At 44.0% G+C, this 24000-nt stretch overlaps 1 protein-coding gene across 1 annotated transcript in view; it reads left to right on the top strand.

The window, feature by feature from the left end:
- dab1a (DAB adaptor protein 1a) overlaps window positions 1-20053 on the top strand; it is a 41867-nt gene extending 21814 nt beyond the window's left edge. Inside the window, 13 exon segments of the mRNA XM_062424351.1 lie at window positions 3449-3580; window positions 7244-7363; window positions 7842-7880; window positions 8313-8375; window positions 9863-9916; window positions 15889-15951; window positions 16055-16151; window positions 17173-17579; window positions 18033-18047; window positions 18049-18210; window positions 18213-18231; window positions 18333-18501; window positions 19972-20053. Of these exon segments, the coding sequence (XP_062280335.1) occupies window positions 3449-3580; window positions 7244-7363; window positions 7842-7880; window positions 8313-8375; window positions 9863-9916; window positions 15889-15951; window positions 16055-16151; window positions 17173-17579; window positions 18033-18047; window positions 18049-18210; window positions 18213-18231; window positions 18333-18501; window positions 19972-20053 (1422 nt within the window).
- Window positions 20054-24000: the final 3947 nt, after the last annotated feature.

Genomic DNA, 24000 nt, shown 5'->3' with positions numbered 1-24000 from the left:
GATCAAATTAGTTCAGTTCAGCCAACAGAGAGGACTATGCAAAAAAAAAAGTAAACATAGAGGAAAGCTATTTAGAAAAGACCCTGGAGCGAAGTTATTCACATGGACAGAGATGCAACTTCAGCAAGGCTAACAAGACAGAGGAGAAGTGCAGCTTTTTACTGTTGATTGGGTTTCATCATTTCTAAACTTTATGTTTAACAACAGAGCATACCACAGAGGAATGAGAGGATTCACTGAGGGTTTAGCTTTAGAGGAAGTGGGGTTTGATAAAGGTAGACCCAAGGGTGTCATAGCAAGAAAGGCAGGAAGTGAGACTCAGGGTGAGGACATGGTTTTAGTGGGGTGTTAGAGTTTCCCTGTGGATCCCATGGCATGAGAGGAGGTGAGAAAGCAGATAAATGGGTGTGTTTGTGTGTGTGTGTGCGTGCATGCGTGCGTACGTGTGTCTGTGTCTGTGTCTGTGTATGTGTGTGTGTGTGTGTGTGTGTGACAGACATGAGAGAGAGATTTGTTTGAGGAACTTCATTATGTGTATGTTTGTATCTTCTCCACTCTCTAACTTTCTTTTTCTTGCTCTCTCTCTCTCTCTCTCTCTCTCTCTCTCTCTCTCTCTCTCTCTCTCTCTCTCTCTCTCTCTCTGTCTCTCTCTCTCTCTGAACTACACTGTGCACACTGTTAATAATCATAAACATACTGGTACAGACCAACCTAGGTGCATGTGTGTGTGTTAGTGACTGACAGAGAGCTCTGTATGAGTAACCACAGCAGTGCTACCTCTTGCAAAGAACTAATTAAACCTCAAAGCTGACTGCTAATCTCAGTCCTGTCCTACTGGCTGGAGACTGGACAGCCTCTGCAGGCTCTCTAATGTTGTCTCCCCTCCAGGAGGGAGATGTGAAGAGCAAAGAGGAGAGAGAGTCAGTATCCTGCTGCTGCTCCTTCTCCCTCCCCACTCCCAGCATAACGGGGAATATCTTGGTTCACTGGCCAGCAACTGCTGAAGGGCATTCTGCCCACAGTCCCTCTGAGACACTGACACTGTGTGTGTGAGATTGTGAGAGAGACACTAGCGGTGCATATCAACAATGCTGGAGAGACAGAGACACAGTCAGTATCGACTTTTTAATGCAACCACCTGTTTTTGCAAACAATTCACTTCCCCTGAGAGTGCATCTATTTAGGCAACTTTGAGCGACATGTGATAGTTGATGCTGCCAGACGTGTGGGCTCTAGCAGCGGACCTCCTCCTGGGAGTTCATCTCATTGTTCTGTCTCTGCAAACTCTGCAAAGAATGATGTAACAAAAATATTTTTAAATGGTTTTGCAAGAAACAGCAGTCAGTCACACTCTTGTTGCCAAAACTGTCTCATAGATGAGAGATTAGAGGATTTGTTTTGCTTTAAGTGTGCAAAAGAACAACTCAGTACACCAATAGTTCACAGTAGATCCTTTAAGGAAATGCAACAATACATACAACAATAAAAGGATTGTACTTCATGTAATCACTAAAACTGGACAGAAGGCTGCAGAACTCCAGGTTTGACAATAATACAATGAAATCACAATCACACTAAAATGTGCCACATGTGTATACGACACGATAAATATAGAATTAAACTAAAAAAATGTCTCAGTTTCATTATTAATAAGACAGGGTTGTTCTTCAGACTACACTGATTTGTCATTGGATGTTTCATTATCATTTTAATATTGGCAGTAATCATGTTCTTTCAATTATGTTGATAAGAGGCCAGGATAAATTACTATCATACACAGCCAGTAGCATCAGTACCAGTAACAGTTAAGCATGCATGACCATTGATGAAAATTAGCTGATTCATCCCATCATGGCATTGATCCAGTTCTTTGTGCCTGTTTTATCATTTCTCAACAGTATTAAGATTGTTCCTGAATGTTGAATGTGTGAAGATGTCAACCAAACTAAGCTCATTTAAATGGGAATAGGTTGATTGTGATGTGACCACTGTGGAGGGTTTTTTCAGCACTGGAAACCAGACAAAGTAGCCACTGACTGTATGCATATGTACTGTGTTTCTACTCTGCAAGCTGTACTTGCTACCACGATAAGATAGAGCAATTGAATTTATGCAGTCTTCTCATTCTCTGTTGTCTTTGAATCAGAGTTCCTCTTTGTCACCTCACCACCCACCCAGAGATAATTCAATAACCTCTGCAAATGAGCTGTGTGTGCTGGTGTTGGTGTGTGTGATTTGTGCGCGTGTCTGTGTGTACATGCAACGCCTTAGCTGTCATTTCAGGTCAATCAGAGGTGATAATAATGATAATTACTCTAATTATTAAATTTAGAAGCCATGACTCACACAATGATTATCTATTTCTGCTGGGGCTGTGTGTGTGTGTGTGTGTGTGTGTGTGTGTGTGTGTGTGTGTGTGTGTGTGTGTGTGTGTGTGTGTGTGTGTGTGTGTGTGTGTGTGTGTGTGTGTGTGTGTGCCCCCATATTAAGTTGATGTCACTCTACGCTGCCATTACTTCCTTCTAGAGGAGCTACAAAGAAAGCAGATGTGTGTGTTTAGCCTCTGATGTATAATGCTCCAACCCCTAGCATGCACTCAAGGGCTACTAGGTCATTATGTTGACTGTGTGTCTCTGCTCCCAGCATGCAGCTGGCACTGACAATAACAACAAAGCAGACATTTAGTGTGACTTAACACAGAGGCTATTGCATATTACATTGTAAATGTGTGTGTGTTTGTTTGTGTGTGCTGTGAGTGAGGGCACAGATGAAGTGATCAAGTCGACAGCTTGCCGAGCTGTGATTGTCACTGATCCCCCCTCTGTCCTCAGGAAAAACAGTGCCATCTGCCACGGGCAATGCCAGCTTGGCACTCCTCACCCAGGCTAAACTAGAGAGGGCAGGGGAGCTAGAAACAGTTTAATAGATGATACAAGACCTCTGTGTGAGAGTGTTTGTTTCTGTGTGTACACCGGGGGGGGGGGGGGGGGGGGGGGGGGGGGGGGGGTGTGCATGTGACTTTCACTTCCAACAGGTTGCAGTTTTTGGAAAAGTCAAGGGACTTCAGTTGCACTTGTATGTATGTGTATGTGTGTGTGAATAAGTGTCTTCATGTCCCCAATTTTGTGATGTAATATTTTGCTTTTGTACCTGAGAAACTTAATTTAATCAAATGAATCCACAAAGTATGATTTATTTTCATGAAGTGCTTTACTGGCAAAGAATTGATTGTGTTTTGTTATATTTATATTCATTAATATTCAATTATATTCATTAATTTATAATTATGCATTATCGGTATGCTGAAAATTCATGAATACTTTGAGAAAAGTACTTTTTGAAAGAAGAAAATTGTCCTAATCTTTGAAGAAAAAGAACTATAGTGTAGTGTTTTTTTTGACTGTATCTGCATGAGTTATCAAACACCCTGTGTCATGGTCTCCTTCAGGTCCTCCAACACCACCATGCGGTCCACGAGATCTCCTACATTGCCAAGGACATCACGGACCACAGAGCCTTTGGCTACGTATGCGGGAAGGAAGGGAACCACCGCTTCGTAGCTATCAAGACTGCACAGTCGGTCAGTGTCAGGGAACTGTGTTGTGTGTGTGTGTGTGTGTGTGTGTGTGTGTGTGTGTGTGTGTGTGTGTGTGTGTGTTTGTGTGTGTGTGTGCGTGTGTGTGTGTGTGTGTGTGTGTGTGGTGTGTGTGTGTGTGTGTGTGTGTGTGCTGCACATTTCAATTCAGACTTTATTAAGGACACAGCTTATGGGGGTCCAAAGCACAATAAAATACATACAAGAAAAAATAAATATGAGTGTGATATAGGTTAATAGAGTGCTTAGCAAGTCTTTCCTCATGTTTTGCCAGGCACCTGTTGTGTGTAGGTTAATGTTTGTTTCACAGGAGCCTTTTCAATGGGATGAACCTCTTGACATTTAGATGAGGACCCTTAAACACAAGCTCATGCCTCTTTGTGCCATGCATCAAACAGCAGTTTACTTTGTAGAGCTCCAGGTTTTGGTGAGTGTGTGTTTCTTTGTGTGAAAGTGCTCACGTCCAGTCCTGCAGAAACATGCTGTATATGATATTGATCACCTCTTTTGGACCTGTTATGATTGTTGTTGCTGTTGTTGTGTCTATGTGCTTGGCTTTTTTAGTTTGGATCCAGCTGGCTCACTCTGTAGCCATATTGATTTCCCATAGTGAGTCGATGAGGGTTTGAGTGTGTGTCACCAGCTCTAATGGCATATCCATCCTCCCTGGGCCATGAACCGTGGCTCTTTGACTTAGACAGATACACACAGACACACACGAACAACAGGCTGTACTCAACATATACACCAGCCACACTTGTTCTGAAAAAAATGTTTCTCACCAAATGCTTCCCTGCAGAACAGCGTAGCAAAGGCCAAGTTCTCATCAGTCAACTGAGCTGTCGTTTACGGAGTATCCCAGTAGTTGAATTGTTACTCGCATACCACACAACATCACAGGGACCTTTGTTGCATGTTTCCTGTGCGCCATGTCACTGCCCACTATCCAAAAATACCAACAAAAAAAGAAAGAAAAGATATGCACCTGAGAAAAGTTTGCAATTATATTTTACTCCCATTTTCAGATTTGAACATTGTAGACTTTGCTTGCACTCAGACTTTTAGTTGTGGAACAGACAATGAGAGGGATGAAAGCAGAGAACTTATAGCTGAGGCTGTAATTGGAACGTAACCGCTTTGATGTGAATTAACGAAGTGTCTCTGTCGTCATTAAGGTTGTTCCGAACAGCCCAGTTTAGGAGTACATTCAAAAGTAATTGGCTAACTATTCAACTCAAAGCCTCAGCACAAGAAAATCATGTTATTTTGCCTCTGTGCCGGCAACAGCTGAGGCTGAGGTTATACATTTGGATTGTCCATCCATTCTTGTCGACGCAATATCTCAGGAACACCTTCAGGGAATTTCTTCAAATTTGGCAAATGCACCCACTTGGACTCAGGGATGAACTGATTAGATATTGGTGGTCAAAGGTCAAAGGTCACTGTGACCTCACAGAACTAATTTTAGGCCATAACTCAACAATTCAAACACTATTTATGACTAAGTTTTACACAAAAGTCTAATAGGATAAAATTATGAAGTGATGACATTTTATATCCCAAAGGTCAATTTCACTGTGACATCATGTGTGTCTGTAAAAACGCTTTTCTGCCCGTTATTCAACGTCATAACTCAGAAACAGAATGGGAGATTATGAATATATTACACATTTGGTCAGATACTGAATTTGTGACACTAATCTTGGTGCCAATCTGAATCAGCTTTATTGGCCAAAGTTGAACACATACAATGAAAATACAGTGTATACCTTTATTAAATTCTTTCAAAGTCTTCACTATAAATATATGAGTCTGGACAGATGTGAATGTAAACTACAACGTCACTGGTTGACGGAGACACACAGTAGTTATAGAGGAGTCTTTGTGTAGAAAAGGACTGATACTTGTCCTCTGTAGTCAGTCTGCAAAGTCATTCTCTCAGTACATCACAGTCTACATCATAACATTTGAGAAAAGTAACAATTGTAATTAATATGAATGTCAACTTTGAGGGTAGGTATAGAACAAATCCACAAAGCTGAAGTTGTTTAATCTTTTATTTTCATCTTTTTTGAATTTGAAACCAAAGTTTGAGCATTAACACATCACATCACAGCAACAGCAAATGAAAAAGTGTTAACGTGGTTCAGCCATCATTGATGAGTGTAGCTTTCTGTGGACAGAGCTTTCACATGCTGTAAGGAACAAGCTTTATATTTCACTCCTAATGGAAAATTCCTGCCTAAAGCATGTTAACACCTTTAAAAATCAGCTAGTTTTTCAAGTGCAAGGTGCATTGTATATTTCTAGTTGTTGTTTGATGGCTCATTTTTACCTTGGATAACTAGTCCAATGTGACCATAACCTTTTTTTTCCCGGATACTCACAGTACAGGATGTTTTATTTCATTGGCAGGTCAAAAGGCATTTTAGGAATTGTAGGAAATCACCACCTGAACCTGATTTAGATGAGGCAGGTTAGGGGAATTCTGTGAAATTTGAGCAAAAAGGGTGAATCTGTAGCATTAAAATTCAGGGAGATTGGAGAGTCTTCCCCCACCCAGAAATCCTGATCTGTGCAGATTTTATCAGAACATTGTACCTACAGTAAAAGCCTCTATTACTACATTTTGTTCAAAATCATTTGTCATTGTTGCCATTGGCTCTGAATCAGTCACCTGAATCAAGAGTGCTGAGGTTAACTTATCTCTATGGTCCTATCAGCTGGCCACACACCGTAAATCATCCTAGAAGCGTTCTACTTTTACAACCCAAAAATTCAATGCTTGTTTAAGCTCTTTGTGTCCTCTCTTACCTCCAGATTTTAGTCGAGGCGGGGGAATAAAAAAAAAAAAAAAGAGAGAAAAAGATAGAGAATAGATTATGTATTGTGAAAGCAAAGATGATCTGACTCTGACAGAGTGACAATATGTTTCTCTGTTGGCTCAGCAGGAGCCACCGTTTACCCAAGTGTGTCTGTCATGAGCAATGTGCGGCTGAGAACAACTTGAAGAAAGATAACACTAAAGTAGAGCGACTTATGCAAGGCAGCGCTCAGTCTGTGAACTCTGGGTACACTTCACATAGCTGCAGGCAATAATTAGGTCTGAAACACTGTTGTACTATACAAATCTTTTTTTGTTGTGCCGTGACAGTAGTTATAAGTTTGTGAGTCATCTTACTGGTTTGTTGTCAGTACTTCTGCTTCCCTGACAAGAGAGGCGGTACACATTCCCGCAAGCCAAAATTCACAAATGAAGCATGCTGGTTGGACAAAGACATCCCTTTGGTCTTTTAAATTATTTCAGGCTTGTAACCAAGTGGCATCATCCATAACCAGTTGTCTATAACACATTCAGGTGTCTCTGATTCATTCTGCCTTATCGGTCGGACGTCTGAGGTGCATTGCCAAGAATATAAGAGAATATAAAATATTGTTAAGGATATCTAGTTTGAGTTATATCTCCCTGAGTTTGAAAGCTTATCAGCTGCCGAAACATTGGACAAGCAGCAGTAAATTTACGATTGTGAGGTAAACGATACAAAATACTCTTTACTTATACTAATACTTTTTTTGCTGGAGCACTCTGTCATGCCCTCTGCTATGGCAGCATGTTAATGGGTGGATAATGTGTCCTTGTCTTCCTAGGCTGAGCCTGTGATTCTGGACCTGCGGGACCTGTTCCAGCTCATCTATGAGATAAAGCAGCGAGAGGAGATGGAGAAGAAGGCCCAGAAAGACAAGCAGTGTGAGCAGGCGGTCTACCAGGTACACTTAACAGCTCTCTCTTATCAGTTTTTACCCATTTTCACCCTTACCTTAATCATCTGCCGTAAGTATAATAAGCTTCATCTGAGAGACTCTTGACAGTAGAGTCAAGTAAGACTTGAATAAAAAACCATCAAAGCAAGCGAAAAAAAACATAAGGAGCACCCATTTTCAGGTTTCATCAGTGGCCCATTGTGCTTATTTCACCTTCCTCTGTTCTGTCTTCTCTACATCTCTGCTGTTTAATTTCTCTTTATCTCTTTGTCTGTGTGTCTCTCTCTCTTTTATGATTACCAAACGATTATCTGAATGCTGGGAAGCTGCTAAGTCTTGCTGTGCTCTCCGCCTACTCTTTCTACTCCACCGGCTTAACTCTGCGCTTCTTCCCTCTCTTCTGTCTTCTCCCCTCCGCTCTTCTTTCCCTCCCTGTTTGATCTCTCCCTCTTTTTTTTTTCTTCCTGCCGCCGCTCATCTGCAGACAATACTGGAGGAGGATCTGGAGGACCCAGTCTACCAGGTAACTTCCTGACCAATCACACCGCTGCTTTCACCTGCTGCATTCTAGTTCAGCTTGCTCCTCTCTGTGTGCACTGTGGGGAGACAGCCCCCCTTGTTTGGTGACAGTGAGGCAGATGTCTATACGGGGAGACATCATTCTTCATCGGCCCGTAACCGTGTGTCTGTGTGCATGTCTGCCAGTTAGGGTGCCCGATTAGCCAGATGATCTGTTCGTTTTCTCAGCTGCTGTGAATTTCTGTCTGCTTTAAAATCCCCTTCCATGTTTGAGCCCAATCTTTTCTTCAACTGCTTCTTTTTTTTTTTTTAAATGAGAACCTATTGACAATGCTGTTTGACTAATCACCTCTGCAATTTCACCACTTTTTTTTTTATCTTCCAATTTCTCTCTCACTTCTTTTTCCTGTCTTCCCTTCTGCTGCTGATGTTGTAGTACATTGTGTTTGAAGCGGGACACGAACCCATCCGCGACCAATCAGAAGAGAGCATTTATCAGGTACTCCACAGGCTCGACTTTTTTTCGCTTGTGTCTCGGTTACATCTTCATCATCTTGTAGTCGGTTGTAAACTATACACACTGTGGTGAGGCTACCAGCAAAGCATTTAAATTGGCTGGCTAATAAATGCTAGCTATGGGATAATTATGCTGTGGTTTGCTCCTAAAACTTTAACTCATAAAAATGTAGATACAGGAAATAAAAGACTATAAGAATCAGAGGCGAACAACCAGCCAACGCTCTCTAGAGGGCCCTGATTGCTAAAGCTAGCTACCCCAGGGAGACAAGCCTTTCTCTGGGTGCGCTCCTCAGAGGCGTGGGTAGACCTCCGAGGGATGAAGAGGGGGGAGGGTACTGTGTGTGTGTGTGTGTGTGTGTGTGTGTGTGTGTGTGTGTGTGTGTGTGTGTGTGTGTGTGTGTGTGTGTGTGGAGGGGATGTGGAGGTTATTCCTGCCTGTGTGGAAGGCAGACCCCTCCTCTCTTTCTCCCCTCCCTCTTTTCCCGGGGAGATGAAAGAAAGCGGGGGGGAAAGAAAGATTAATCACCAGCCTCTCGTTTGATCTTTAAATAAAATGGATTGAAAATAGCGATGGCGCGTGCACAAACACATACACAAACTGAAAGAAAAAAAAAAACATGCTCACACACACATACACATACACATACAAACAAACCCCCACACACATAAGACGTAAGGAACGTGAGCCTCAGCCAGCCTCCAGCCACAGAGGAACTAATGTATGAATAAAGATGGAAGCTTCTGGAAATAAACATGTGAAAGAAGTAAACAAAAGCAATGAGAGGAGGAGAAAGAATGGGACAGGCTGTGCTAGATAGATATCCACGTTCTTCATCAGTGCTATTTTTCATTCACCACACAGTCTGATTAGGACACATTCAGCTAACAAAGAATATAACTTAACTTCAGACATTGTGTCACCGTATGTTTCAAACAGCAGGGGGAAAAAAACAAACTATAGGAATTCCAGGATTGATACATATCAGCATTTTACTATCAGTACTCATTGTTTTTTCTCATTGCACACACTGTCAAATCTATCTCCCTGTGTGACATAGAGATATTACATGTCTCCATGTGTGTGACAATCTGAGTTATTACATGTCTGTGGGTGTGATAAGCAGCCTTATCCATTCTTTATTAGCGAGAAAGACAGAGAGAGAGAGAGACCATCACCGCAGGCCGAGAGTCTACTGATTAGCCTAGTAGATGAGTTCTCACTCCACAGATTTTAATTCTGATTATGACAGCGAGCACACACACACACACACGCACACACACGCACGCACTCTCTTTCTACTAGTGATTGATTTGATTCCCGAGCAGCCAGGTTCCAGGGTTTTATGTTGGCCTCCAGTGTGTCGCAGTGCTGTAACAGTGATGTGTTGAGACTGTTTCATTGTTTGATAAATCCAGAGGTAACAGGCTCTCTTGGCTGTTCTCTGACTCTATTGGCCAATTGTGTAGGTTCCCACCAGTCAGCAGAAGGAAGGGGTCTATGACGTCCCAAAGCGACACCCAGTGAGTGACCGTGTGTTTGCCAGTGTCCCACTACCCACCCCACCCCGCCCCCCAGCCTGCCTCCCCTTCTCAGACAAACCTCTCAGATGTCCCACCATTACTCGATTCTTCTCAGTGCAAAGCCTTTCCTCGGATAGCGTCTCCTTTTAGAGCCTCGTGAATTTGCAGCGTTGCTTACTTCCTCGTAACATATTTACCTTCCACACAATGATCCAGTGTGTCTGTGGGGGTTTTTTTTCCCTGAGAGGTTTGCTGGGACCCAGTGCCTTGTGCAGTGTGCTGTGCTGCTCTTCTGCTTGTGCTGTAGCTGTTGTGGCTGGTGCCTATCTCCTTGTGCCCCGTGGTGCCTGCTCCTTATGGTTAACTTGGATACTCTGTGTGTGTGTGTGTGTGTGTGTGTGTGTGTGTGTGTGTGTGTGTGTGTGTGTGTGTGTGTGTGTGTGTGTGTGTGTGTGTGTGTGTGTGTGTGTGTGTGTGTGTGTGTGTGTGTGTCTGTGAATGCTTGTGTCATGTCAGTTTGCTCAGTGAAGCATGCCTGGCTGTGGTTTGCCAGTGGTGAATCCAGTATAAACCTGCATGACCTTATCCCAGACTGCGTGGGGCACGTTTTGTCACTGTCATATCTTTCTCTCATGGATGTAAAATATATACGCCTGACTATAAATGTGCATGACCTCATATTTTTGAATTAATATCTCAGGACGTTTTTCAACCTGTTCATGCATATAAGTTACATTGAAAATCTAAATCACAATTTGTGTGTGAATGTATGGTACGTGTGTGTGTGTGTGTGTGTGTGTGTGTGTGTGTGTGTGGGGTATGTCTTAAAGCATCAGTTACTGGCTCCCGCTGCCAGTGGTTATAATGAAAGATGACCTTGCTCACTGTCAGGCTGCACTATAACTCAACTGTTCTTTATCTGCCTATAAAGGTGCTAGTTATATTGCTGCCTAATTTAATCTGCTAAAACCTCCACAGTCACAATAACCAGGCCACTGTTGTGTGTCTGTGTGTTGATGTCAGGTTGTAAGAGTTTATGTGCATGTGTTTGCATAATGGATTTCAACACCTTATTCCATGTTGCTATCCTGAAGTCCAGTATTCCCCTCAGTCCAGTCAAAGCCTACCATCTCTGTGTGTAATCTGCTGCAGACGGTCTTTTATCCTTAAACCCGCTAAACTGGACTCCTCCACGTCACTACTGGCAGTCAGAATCCCGCTCTAAGAATTTTGGTAGGCTGGGAATCAGGCTTTCCGTTTTCTGGGTGCTTATTATCCCCGGCTTTGGTAAGAAGCTTACAGGCACCATCGTATTTCTGTTCTCTCCTCACCCAACCCACAACACATGCTGCTATTTCGATTGCCTTTGTGTTGGCAGGTGTCTGAACGTGAACAAACACAGTATTTCTGTCTTGTTGTGCAACCAATTGGACGAGTCGTCCATTCTGGTTTAAATTTGCCGAATTCAAATCTTTTCTGCTTACCAGTCAGTCGGAGGGAGTAAATATAAACCTGGATCAGAGAAATATAAATGGATTACAGAAATGTAAGAAATTCTTTTTGTGGCAGACAGCTTGTATTGTAATTCGAGGATCATTTTTATTTAATTGTAACATAAATCCTGACTCGAAGACTGCTGCTGTGCTGCTCTCTGTGGGTTGAATCTTTCAAGCATGTCAGTGATGTCACAGCAGGTCTCTTCCATCAGCAGTCAAAATGCTGTGTTCACATTGTATTGTAAATGTGAGCGGCCTCAAGGAAAAGTGGGAAATTTCTTGTGGATACAAATTTTACACATTTAGTGGAAAGAACTACAGAGCAAAGCTACTGTTGATGGCAGTAGAATATAAATAAAACCCAATGTTGTTAAAGGTATTTACTGTATATGTACTACACACATTTAGGCAGCATTACTGTTTATGTGGAGTGACCACATGGATTGCATTGGATGTAACAATCTTGAAATACTACATGAACATTGTATGTTTTCAACTTCTTCCATACTTGCCAACATGGTATGAAAGCTGTGGTAACACCTGTTCTTACATCACTGATTGGGAGGTGACCAGTGGCAACATAAGTTTTCTAACCATTCTTATTTATAGTGGATTTACAGTTTATTACATTGGCAGGAGAGGATTGATAGCGAACAGCGGCATTAGTCGAGATCATTGCGGTCTCCGTGTGTACACACTACACGGCTGATGAAATGATACCAGTGGCAGAAACGCGACCTCCTGTCTAAAGCAATCTCTTCTGTTATTTACTCTGTCACCTTCTTAAACGATGACAAATCAATAACACACACACACACACACACACACAGACATGGATACAAACACATGAGGCCATTTCAATCTACTGAGCCCTTGACCCTGTAAGAACTGAGAGTGTTGAATCAACAGACGCCTCGCTACCTCAGAGTCCACATGTAGAGGTCAGCATATTACCAACAAGCCAAGCACATCAAGTCTCCTCAAACCCTGGATTAGCATGATATGATATGATGTGATGGCCTTAGTTTATTGGGTTTAAATACAGGCTACTTTAAAAATAGCCTGTGTCATTGTGTTGGTTTTGGTGTGAGTGTTAGAGAGAGAGAGAGAGAGAGAGAGAGAGAGAAAGCTGACTGAGCAAATAAATGAAAGATAGAAACACGACTATAATCTGGTTGTATTTTGCTCAGAGTTGTGAGTCTGTGTCACATTTTGTTTGTGTTTGCATGTGACGGTTCAGCAGTGTTGTCGGCTTGATCGGCCACATGGGGGAGGGGAGCAACGGTCAGCAAGGTGGCGTTAATTAAAGGGGCTGTGTTAATTGTATGCAGAACACATGTGCACAGGTAATTACCATTTCCCCCCGAGATGGCTAATTGATAGGTGGCGGCTGTACTGATAAGATAAAGGGCTGGGCAAAGAGATGGCAAGAGCATATGATGGGCACAGAGGTATAATTGGCAGGGCAAGAGAGAGAGAGAGAGGGATGGACAGAGAGAGACAGAGGAATGTGCATCAGCTGACTGTAATTTTTAGCGATGACACGGTAGCTGCTGTATGTTTCAATCCAACTGTCGGGACATATTCCTAAAATGTATTGTTAGGTGTTTCCATCAGAAATAAATCATTATGACACCAGACGTTAAGAAAAAAAAATCACGCAGTAGAAAAATGTATTTCAAGAACTGATTAGTATTGGGCAAGCTGTTATTGTTATTCATTATCAGCTAATGGTGGCCATATCTCACACTTTCATCCAAAGAAAAGAACACACTCAGCAATATTGTAATGCACCAACTCCAGTCTGCTCATTATGATTTAGTGCCAGTTCAGGAGAAACATCTGTCAGAGTCTGTCATTAGTCTGCTGTAGCTGAAATAAGGTTGTTTGGACAGTCAGGATAGGTAAATGCAAATACATTAGTATGGCTCTTTTATGTGTTTTTCGTGTATTTCAGAAGCAGGAATGTGTAAGTTATATCAGGTTGTTGTAACACAGACTAGTTAGTAGGATAAGGTCATTTTGTGCTTTGTTTTTGTTTTTTTCATGCATTTTGTTGATGGTAATAAACACTAAGATAAATACATTTTAGCTGTTTCCTGTCATTTAAAATGTTCATTTCACAAATGTAATTCACAAACATTAATTTGATGGAGATGTAGCTTGTGAAGACAGAGAGCAACTGTCTGGAGTGATAATTTTTTCCAATAGTGTAACATACCCCCTCATGTTCCTCTCACATACATCACAGCATCACAGTTAGTTAATCCAGCTCCTGTGTCTGTGTCTGCCTGCCTGTCGGTCTGTCTCAGTCTACGGTTCCTGGCTCAGGGGAGCGGGCTTTACAGAAACACAAAGGGGGTTTAAACCCCAGCTCAGAGCTGTAGTTTAGACTAAAGGTAGAGATGATCTTTAAACCTCTTTAAATCTTCACTTGGTCTCAAAGACTTGAAAGAACAACCTTGGTCTGTGTGTGTGTGTGTGTGTGTGTGTGTGTGTGTGTGTGTGTGTGTGTGTGTGTGTGTGTGTGTGTGTGTGTGTGTGTGTGTGTATACAAGAGTGTGTATTGTGATGAGACACTTGCAAACCATCACATTCCCCTCTTAAACAAGCCTCATTTCACCTCACTCTCATCTGTCTCACCTTTTGAGTGTGTGAAATACAACTAATATGTTTGTGTGTGAGAACATTTTCACCCATCATACCATCTAACAATGGGGTTGTGATTGCAGAACGGACAGCAAAACACCTCCCGCCATCATCATCATCATCATCAACAACATCATCATTTTCATGATCAACCCCTCCAACAAGGAAAAACTGTGGCAGAGGCAAATCTGATAGACTTAGACCTGGAAATGGTGACTCAGGTAAGGTGTCATACAAAGCACAGTACTCTTGTTGTAAACTGGGGGGGGGACTGCATCTTTAGGCTTATCCTCAGATGATCTCATGTCTCCTGTTCTCATCTGCACTGCACTACTTTGGTTCCTCTGTAGTCGTAAGTCACCCCAACTCTTGACCCCTGTCTGTTTATGAATAAAACATGCAACCTTGCTGTTGCCATAGTAACCAGGTTGAGGCAGGAGTAGAGTTGAGCACCCGCGTGTGCAACCGTGCGTTCACGCCAATAGCACCAAGCGGAGGTCCTAGAAAGGTGGAGTGGACATAAAGGTCAGGGTGTCTGTTGGAGAACTGGGAGGTGGGGGGGGGCACAGAGCGGCGGTCATCTGGCCTGCAGACTCATGCACCGAGTCAAGCCGCTCACAGCAAACTATTAAAGCTTTCATAACACTCTGATAGCCCCACTGCATGTGTAAAGCAAACTGAGTCAAGCGACTGAACGCAAAGCGGACAGAAAGTCTATAAACGTCCAACTTCCTGTACTGTTTGAATGCCAGCAAAGCCCCTGTGTTATTGACAAGAGTGTGCTGCGCTCCAACTGTTAAGTAAGCACTGTGGGAATTGTATTGTATTTTAGGTTAAGAAGTGAACCTATCAATTAGTTTTGTGAATTTAGTCCCGTAGACACCACATTATCAGTCCTTGTGGATAGTAACCGCGTAACCATTTTGCCTATCTTAGATATCTAGCTTATCGTCTTGGTGAGTGATTGTTATCTTCTACACCAGAATGTGCAGCAACAATAGTCCATATTACATCTTCCTTGCCCCCTCCTCTCTCTGTAAAATACATAACATAACCCATCTGGAGTCATAACTATAAAAAAAACCAACCATGCACACAGATCCATTTTCTGATAGAACTTTGTGGTCTACGTGTGACCTACAGTATGAGAGAGAAGATATTCTAAGAACATTCATTATCTCTAAAGAAATTATCCACATCCATGATTTATGCAAATCTCTGACCATGTATTCAAGGCTTAAATTCCTTTATCAACTAAAAATAGTTTCCTTCACTCGCCACCGGCCTAAAGATATTATTAATGTGTGAAAAAGGGGGAGATACTAAAGAGAAGGATCTAGGGGAGACTGTGAAAGGAAACAGAACGATACAGAACAAATTCAGATCAAATAGAAAGGCTGCCGTCTTTGATAGCTATTCCCTCTGAGGCACACCGCTCATCTTCTACAAGAGCAGAACATTAATGAGTTGTCCAGAAGAAGACGTCGGTACAGTAATGATACGGGGGGGGGAGGTAGTCTGTTTTTAGATCCAGAATCTTGATCTGGAGCAGATGTCAAAAGATTGTGATAACTCTTTGGTAGGTATGTCATCATAATCAATCATTTCATCTCATTATCCCATCTCTTCCTCACCTCTCTGTTACCTCCTCTGTGTTGCGGCCACAGTGTTGAGGTAGGTGCCACGAATATACCTAGCTAGTTCTGTGTTGCATGCGGTGTGTGATGCATGTTGCACTGGAATGTAAACTGCTTCAAGATAATGTATTTAATATAACAGTGGTGCCATCCTGCCTGACCGCAAGTGTGCGCCTTCTCTGATTCTCAGAATATCAACCAATTAGAGATTTTCGGAGACATGTCCACACCACCTGACATCACTTCTCCATCGGTGAGTCGCCGTCACACATCCACAGTTTCTGGTTTAAATTGATAAAACCCCTAACTGTATTTACACTGTCTTTTCTCCCTCCTTCCAATCACAACCTGCGCAGACTCCCGCCTCTCCAGCCAACACCCTCGACCCGTCGCAGGGCCTGCAGCCTCCCACAGAACTATTTGCTCCCTTCAATCCCGCGTCTGTGCCCTCAGGTAGGACCTTGTTAATTTTCTGCTTAAATACACCTCCGCCACAAGCGAAGGGGAAAATAACACAGGAGAGAGAGAGAGAGAGAGAGAGAGAGAGTCAGTCAAGAAAAAGGAGATGAAAGGGAGCTGGAGAGTCAGAAGATTCAGAGACTGAAGGCAGAGGATAGAGAAGAAGAGAAGAGAGATTGGGGTGTGGGAGATAAATAGAGAGAGGGATGGAATGGAATTGAAATGTAGATGAGGGGAGGGGAAAGGGGAGAAAAGGTGGTGTTTGGTTGTGTGTTGAATATGAAATGCATCATTAGCTTGCTGCCTCAGATGCCACTGATTTACCTGTGGCTGAGGCAACTGTGGCGGTCAAGGGAAAGTAAAAAATCATGCTGAGCTGATTGTAGTGGAGTCTCCTCAGTATGCACACTGCTCCTGTAAATTACGTGTTGGTGTATTTCACACTTTTTTTGTTTTTTCTGGACTCTTTCTTCACCCTCCCCAGAACCCTCCTCACCTCTGTCCGTCTCCTCTCCTCTTCCCTCACGTGCTCTCTCCCTCATCATATCTGCATATGTTAATGTTGTGGGGCGTCTGAGGTTAAATGTCAGCTCTCTCTGCTGTAGGTAACAACTGGAGACCAGAAAGCGAAAACCAGCAAGTGTGTAATAGAATAAGCTTCCACTGATGAGTTTGAGTGATTTTAATGAGTGTGTGTCGTGCTCTGCCTTTTCATAACGACTCTGCCTCATTCTAGAGGTAATTACGATAGTTCACCATGACCATTAAGAGACACCACATTAGCCGCAGGCAGAAGTAGGCCAGCACTCTCTTGTGATGCATAGGTTATTATCTATGTGTGTGTGTTTGTGTATGGAAGAAAAGCAATGGTGAGTAAATGCGCTGTGGATATTCTAATCACTTCAACTTCTCTCTTCTTTTCATACATTGTTACATTTTCATTAAAATTGGGCAAAATATCGGCATCTCTTGTTGCCTATCTCTAATTGTTTCGTCTCTCACCGCTCCCCACCAGGTTATGTGACAATGGGAGCAGTCCCACCTGGCCACTGGTCCCAGCAGGCATTCGCAGCCCAAACACCACTGGCCTTCGGAGTCCAGTCTCCTCTCGGCCCAGTAGCCCAAGTGCTGCCAGGTGGCCAGCCTCTCATCTGGGGTCAGGCCAACATCTTCCCTGCCACCCAGCAGCAGTGGGCAGCAATGGCAGCCGGAGCCTTCCCCCCCACAGCCTACCTCCCTGCCCAACCTGTGGGCACCCTGCCCGCTGCCATGTTCCAGACTCTCGCCTCCGTCACCACTGTGACTCCAGCCGGCGATAGCCATTTAGGTGCAGGAGCCAGCGCCTCAGCTCCCTCTCCTTCGGCGTCGTCGAGTCCACAACACGGGGAGCGGGCAAAGAAGTTAAGCAAGGAGATGTTCAAGGTGGGCAGACCTTGAGTTATGAGTTAACTGACGAACTGAACAGTATATTTCTCCTTGTCTGTTTTCGAAATCATGACTCACAATTTGCAATTTAGCGGCAAAGTTGCAAATGATTCAATATCAATCAAGGCAGACCTGTGTTTGGCTTGGTATTACTTCTTTTATTGTTCTTTTGGACATAATACCCTTATTAGAGAACAATAGAGTATTGATGGGGGGAATGGGGAACAATATGTACCTCAAGTGGTAGTTAGTTTAGTTTTTGTGGAATTTATTTTACTATAATCTCATTACAGTCCAAAAATATATAAAACTGAGACAAGCTCAACATGTTTTGACAAAACATCTTCACATCAAGACTTCAATTCAAGATCACATTGATATCAGTGATCATGCTTGAATTTGGGTCTCCTGTGGTAGTTCTATGTGACTAATGTTTACCTCTCCCTTCAGGATTTTCAGCTGGCAAAAGCCTCCGGCCATGCCATCAAAGAAGGGTGAACAGCCCAACTTAGCAGGAACCTCAGATGCATTCAGCACTTACTTCAGCCGTGTGGGCACTGCCCAGGACACGGACGACTGTGACGACTTTGACATTTCCCAAATGAATCTGACACCAGTCACCTCCACAACACACCATCCACCAACTCACGTAAGCACTTATCTATCGTGTCTGTCTGGGTTTTTTATGTACATATATATATATAACTGTCCTGCCCTGTGCGTCTGGACTCAGCTTTTCTCGCCCTGCAGCACCCACCCCAGCTCCCAGGCAGAGCTCCCCCTCCAAGTCCTCCGCCTCCCATGTCAGTGACCCCCCCACCGACGCACAGAATCCCCCCACAGACGACTCGTTCGGGGAAGCAGAGGGCAGCCCTAGCCGCAGTGGAGAGGAAGATGCTGTAAGTGTGTGTGCAGTTGTGTGCCAGTGTGTGTGTGGATGGCAGAAGAGGTTTGTGGAATAAGTCAAGTGTGCATGCTTTTAATAACTTACTCCTTATGCTGCTATAACCTGCACAGTGTGCTGAGATCTGCTGATAAATAGCCTGTGTAGCGGTGTTGGCGGGCCAGGTAATCACTCTGGCTGATTAGGAGGCCGATGCTGTTGTGTCCCTTAGTGTGTGTGTGTGTTTGTATCAGTGCATGTGTGAATGCGCACATGGAGCGTGTGTTTCACGAGCAGCAGCGTGCCTGCATAAGTATGTGGCTCAGTGTCTGTGTGTGTGTGTGTGTGTGTGTGTGTGTGTGTGTGTGTGTGTGTGTGTGTGTGTGTGTGTGTGTGTGTGTGTGTGTGTGTGTGTTTGTGTGTGTGTGTGTGTGTGTGTGCGTGCGTGGTCAACACAGCGTTAAATTAGCTGGTGGAATTGTCAGAGACATCATTAAGCTGTTATTAATACCAGCAAGGTAGCGTCCATACATCACTACTTCTACATGGACAGACTCATCTTTGGTGAGATAGAGGAGGAATAGTGCCCTATTTTTTTATTCCAGAGGCAATTAATATTTATTTTACCAGCAGCACCTCAATCTGAGCGAAAAAGAGACAGAAATTGAGGAAAGATGAGAAGATAAGAGAGATTTTTAAGGAAGGGTGGCGAAACTCCTGTCGCCTTTCATAGAATGAGTGACCTTCTAAGACTTTTAGTACTTTTTTCTTCCATTTTTCTCTCTTCCTATTTCCGTTTCTTTCAAGCTTCTTTCTCCTCTTCTCTTTGCTCCTCGCTCTCGAGGCGTGAAACATTAGTTTTATGCCTCCAATCCAGCTATTATTGAAAAGAAGAAAAAAAAAATAGAGGACTTTCACAGTGCTGGAAAATGTCACCAGGCCTGAATAACACACAGAACCCTCACACAACCCCGATAAATGCGCATTGGTGGCGGCGCCGAGTGAGTGAGTGCAGCGGAAAGGTTACAAAGACACAAGAGAAAGGACAGGAAAGATGGAGCGAAAGTCAGAAAAAAACAGCCTCCCACTCTCGACGGGGCAAGGTGTAAAAAGCGGAAGTGTTTGAGAGGAAAAAAGCAGCGGATCAATAGAACGGAACTCCACAGAGGCTTTCATAATAAGACCTCTGTAAATGAATGCTGTGTGTGTATGTGTGTGTATGAATGTGGCAAATGTGTTTCTCAGAAGAGACCGGCTGTGTGGGCTCACCAAGTGTCCTTATTTCTCCGATCAGAGTATTGACACCTTTATTCTCTTTGCTTCCTGTTTACGTCTGCTCTTCTAGTCTTTACAGATCCTGCAATCCTTCTTTCAGATTTATTCTTCTCTGTCTCCTTTTAACTCCCCTTTATTTTCCTTCCTTCCTTCCTTCCTTCCTTTACTCTCCCACGAACATTTCCTCTCCTCCCTTTTCTCCTCCTTCCTTCCCTTCTTCCCTGTGTTTAGGCATGTGGCCCTGGGGTCGCCCTGCCCCAGTGAGACAGCTGAGCCCAGCCCAGAACAGGCCAGTCCAGAGGCTGGGAGCTAGATAGCAGCAGGGCAGGGTAGGTATCAATTCTTCTCTCCCCCCCACCCTCCCTTTACTCCTCCTCCTTCACCTCCCTGCCCTTATCTGTTCTTCTCGTTGACTTACATCAGTGTGGCTCAACTCTCTTTTTCTCCTCCTGCTAGTTTTCCGTGGCGTCTCTGCTCTCATTCACATCTGTCCTCAGCTTGCATCACGCATGCTCAAAAGATGACATGTGACTCAGTTTGCGTGGTTTGTCGTGTGTGTGATCGAGCATGTGCAAGGATTTGCTTGTGTTTCATTTTAGTCTTTGGGTGATTTCTTCTTGTGACATCACCTGGACTTTTGTAAGTATCTATTTCATGTTGAAATGGCATCGTAAAGTGTGGACGACTCCATCACGCATGATCACTTTGACCATAGTGCCCCATGCCCTCATTGTGTCCTGTTTTTGTGACGTGTACCTACAACACACCCAGTCCCTAAATAGCACACATCTCTAAAAAAGAAAAAAGAAAAAAAAGCTAGTTGTGTGTGACAGCCAATCAGAAACTGTGCACTTCAGTGAACAAGATGTCTTCTGGGATTCGCCAGTGTCGTGCGCAATATGCTGATCTTGGATATTTAGCTTAATATAAACATAATGTTGTTGGTGTCATTTAATGCATTATGTATGTTTTCAGATATATATGTGCATATTATGAGGAGGTCACATTGATGAAGATAAGCACCTACTATTAAATTTAAGAACCGATGTGTGTTTTCCTACTTTTTGCAATACATCAAAACTTTCACACAACATGCTGGAAATTTCTTTTGGATCCATGTGAACATGCAGTTTGCCTACACAAGTAGAGACAGGGACATATACACACACACACACACCAAAGATGAGGGGCCATTTAGGATCCCTGCCTCCCTACCCGGTGTCCACACCACACAATTCCCAACTGTGGCTCCTTAATGATAGCTGCTGGCACTCACACAGTGAAAATGTAATGGTTTTGTTTTCATCAGTTAATACTGGGGTGCCAAGATAATGACTTCCCCGACATAATTGGCATTAATTAAAACCCAACAAGCCTTCTAGTCCTTCCCCACTCCATGAGAAGAGGAGGGATGGCTGAGCAGCCTCCTCCCCTGTTGGCCACCGTCCTCATATTCAGACGCTCTGAAAGCTGCAGGGCAGCAGGTGGATGCAGGCCTTAAGTGGGAGGGAAGGATTGTGGAGTACTGAGTGGTGAATCTGCTGGAGACTGACTGTGTTATGGCCAGAGGCTCCGAGTTTTTCCTCTGTAGGTAGGTGGACTGCTTTGGTCCTGGTCCAATGACGCTGCTCCCATTATGGTGTTTACTTGCTCAATCACATCGACTTTAGACATCTTCCCAAACACACATACACACACACCTGTGCAATAGGCCCGCTTATTCCCCAGACAAGCACACCTGTGATCGATACTGTGACCATCTGCGCTCATATTGGAGCCAAAAATATGTGTGTGTTTGCTGCTGGCCATGACCGCCTGTCCTGTCCTCCTCCCACCGTGTGGCTCCAGCAGACATGTGTTCAGGCTTGTGGGAGTGTAAATGTTTTTTTTCTGGGGTGATCTCATCATGTCCAGCGAACACTCCCGAGTCTCAGCCGTGAAATGGCCTGCTTCCACGGTTCACTGGGCAGTCTCTCATTGCTCAACCCTGCCCAGGGCCTTCTACTCACACGCACGCACACGAATGTCCACGCATGTACCAGCCAGGGCAGATATTTTGGCCTTCAGGCTGTGCTGCGCCAGCACATCACTCATACCTCCACCCGGCCCCTCCCTCCCCTCTCTCTGCTGGGGTTGATGGAGCTGAAGCAGCCCCAATTGGCAGTGCTGGTTAGATGATGCAGGGTGACACTGCTGGGCTATGGCTCTGGTGTAGGGGCTGAGCAGTGTGTGCTTGCTGTCACTGCTTGTCTCAGCCTCTTTGTCACCTCTCTCAGGGCTGCTGGCAGCTACTTTCTGTTGACTGTCAGGCCTCCACTGGCTCTACAGTTACAGCTCTGTATCCCAGAGCCCAGAGCCTCAGCTAAAGCATTCCTCCCAGCCTTAACTCACTTCTTGTTTAGATAATGCAACAGGTCAGAGTTGGCATGGTTTATGAGGTTGCAGTAAGACTGTGAGTCATATTTTTTGCTTTAAGATAGCACTCCATCCCATTGGAGACACAATCAAATCTCACTTTATTTGTACAAAGTCCAGAACTGGATTGTTTTTTACAGTCTCTGTTTCACCCCAAACAGCCAATGGACATCTTTCCCAACTAAATGTAGCAACATGCATTAGCATGTATGTGAAGTGTGTATGTGTGAGTGTAACAGCTCAGCCAGACTAAAACTCCCCAGATATTCCAGCAGACCTTCACCACTTCCTCTTGACTATTTTAAGGAAGTGGGATCATTCAACTCATAAGCATCATTAAGTTTTTGCAAACATTTCACTTCATTTCATGTAATTTAAGTATAAAGCAGCAGATGAGGGTTGCTATGGTATAGTAATGTCATTTCATTTTAATTTTTGAGAGTGTCTCGCCTTTCTGATCACATTAGCAGAAATTTCTGTCACTCAAGTCCACTCACAGATAATATGAGGACATATCCTCGCGTGGGAGGTACTGGTAGCCCCTCTAAACTCTAAACACACTCCTCTGCTCACAGTGAGAGAAGTCCTGCAGAATATAATAGGCCAGTCAGTAGTCTCCAATCAAGTTGTCTGCATGGCAGATTGAGTGGCTGGCTGTAATTATGTGTACGATAATAACGGGCCCATTGTGAGTGACTGCAGCGGGCTTGATGCTCTGACTGCAGGGTGTTCCATCATCCACTGTTGTCTTCTGGCTCAGTTGGAGAGAAATACAGACATGATGACTCATAACCTGGTCTTTCAAGACGCTAGTTTATACCTCTGATTCATACTGGTCCTGGAGGGAGTCTGGAGTGGGAGAGAATATGCATATGCGCACTTCAGTGACACACTCAGAAACAATAACTCACACATGCACAAACACACAAAAAGAGTGAGGGCTGAATTTTTCTGAGGGTTCTCAGTGAGCTGAAAGGAGAAATGAGTCCTTCAGTGCAGTGAGTTACTGCCACCTGGTGGTGATGTTAGGAGCAGGAACTGGCACACCTCTGCAGATCTGGATCTTGCCTGTTACGGCTTGCAGGTCGATGAGTCAGTTGAGAGAGTAAAACTGAAATTTGGCTCATCCATTTTTTAATTATGTAACATTTAATGAAGTGCACAGGCCAGATTTTATAGATCTAGGCAGAAACATAAAAATGTTTTTGAAATTGCTAATGTTTTTTTTTTCTTGTGCACAGCAGGGGAAGGACCCTCTCTACGCCCGGATCAACAAAGGGAAGAAATAAAGAGACACACAGGAAGACAGACCTGACCTGACTGAGAGAACAGGAGGAGAACCCTTGACTCCGTGTGTGTGTGTGTGTGTGTGTGTGTGTGTGTGTGTGTGTGTGTGTGTGTGTGTGTGTGTGTGTGTGTGTGTGTGTGTGTGTGAGTGAGTGAGTGAGTGAGGTGAGTGAGTGAGTGAGTGAGTGAGTGAGTGAGTGAGTGAGTGTTTGAGTGTTTGAGTATGTGTTTGTGTGTGTGGCTATATCTCCCTGCCTGGCCAAGCCTTCTTCTCCTCTTCCTCCTCTGGCTAACAATCTCCCCGGAGGAGCCTCCACACTCCCTCTGTCCTCTTCTACCACCTGTGCTCCTCCTCCTCTCTGCAGTCTTCTCTCCTCCTGAGAGGAGAGAGCCCTCTCGGTCATTCACTCCAGGCAGGAGGGATATCAATCACTGAGACGGATCTAGTTCTCCCTCCACTGCGCTGTCTTCTCCTCTCCTCTCTTCTCCCTGTGGCGACTCACACCCAGCCTTACAGACATAACCTGCTCCTCCCCTCTCTCCCTCCCTCCTTCCTTT

This window comes from Scomber scombrus, chromosome 8, assembly GCF_963691925.1.
Source record: "Scomber scombrus chromosome 8, fScoSco1.1, whole genome shotgun sequence".
NCBI lineage: Eukaryota > Metazoa > Chordata > Actinopteri > Scombriformes > Scombridae > Scomber > Scomber scombrus.
Note: the sequence above shows the minus strand (reverse complement) of the source record. Positions and strands in the feature narration are given on the sequence as shown.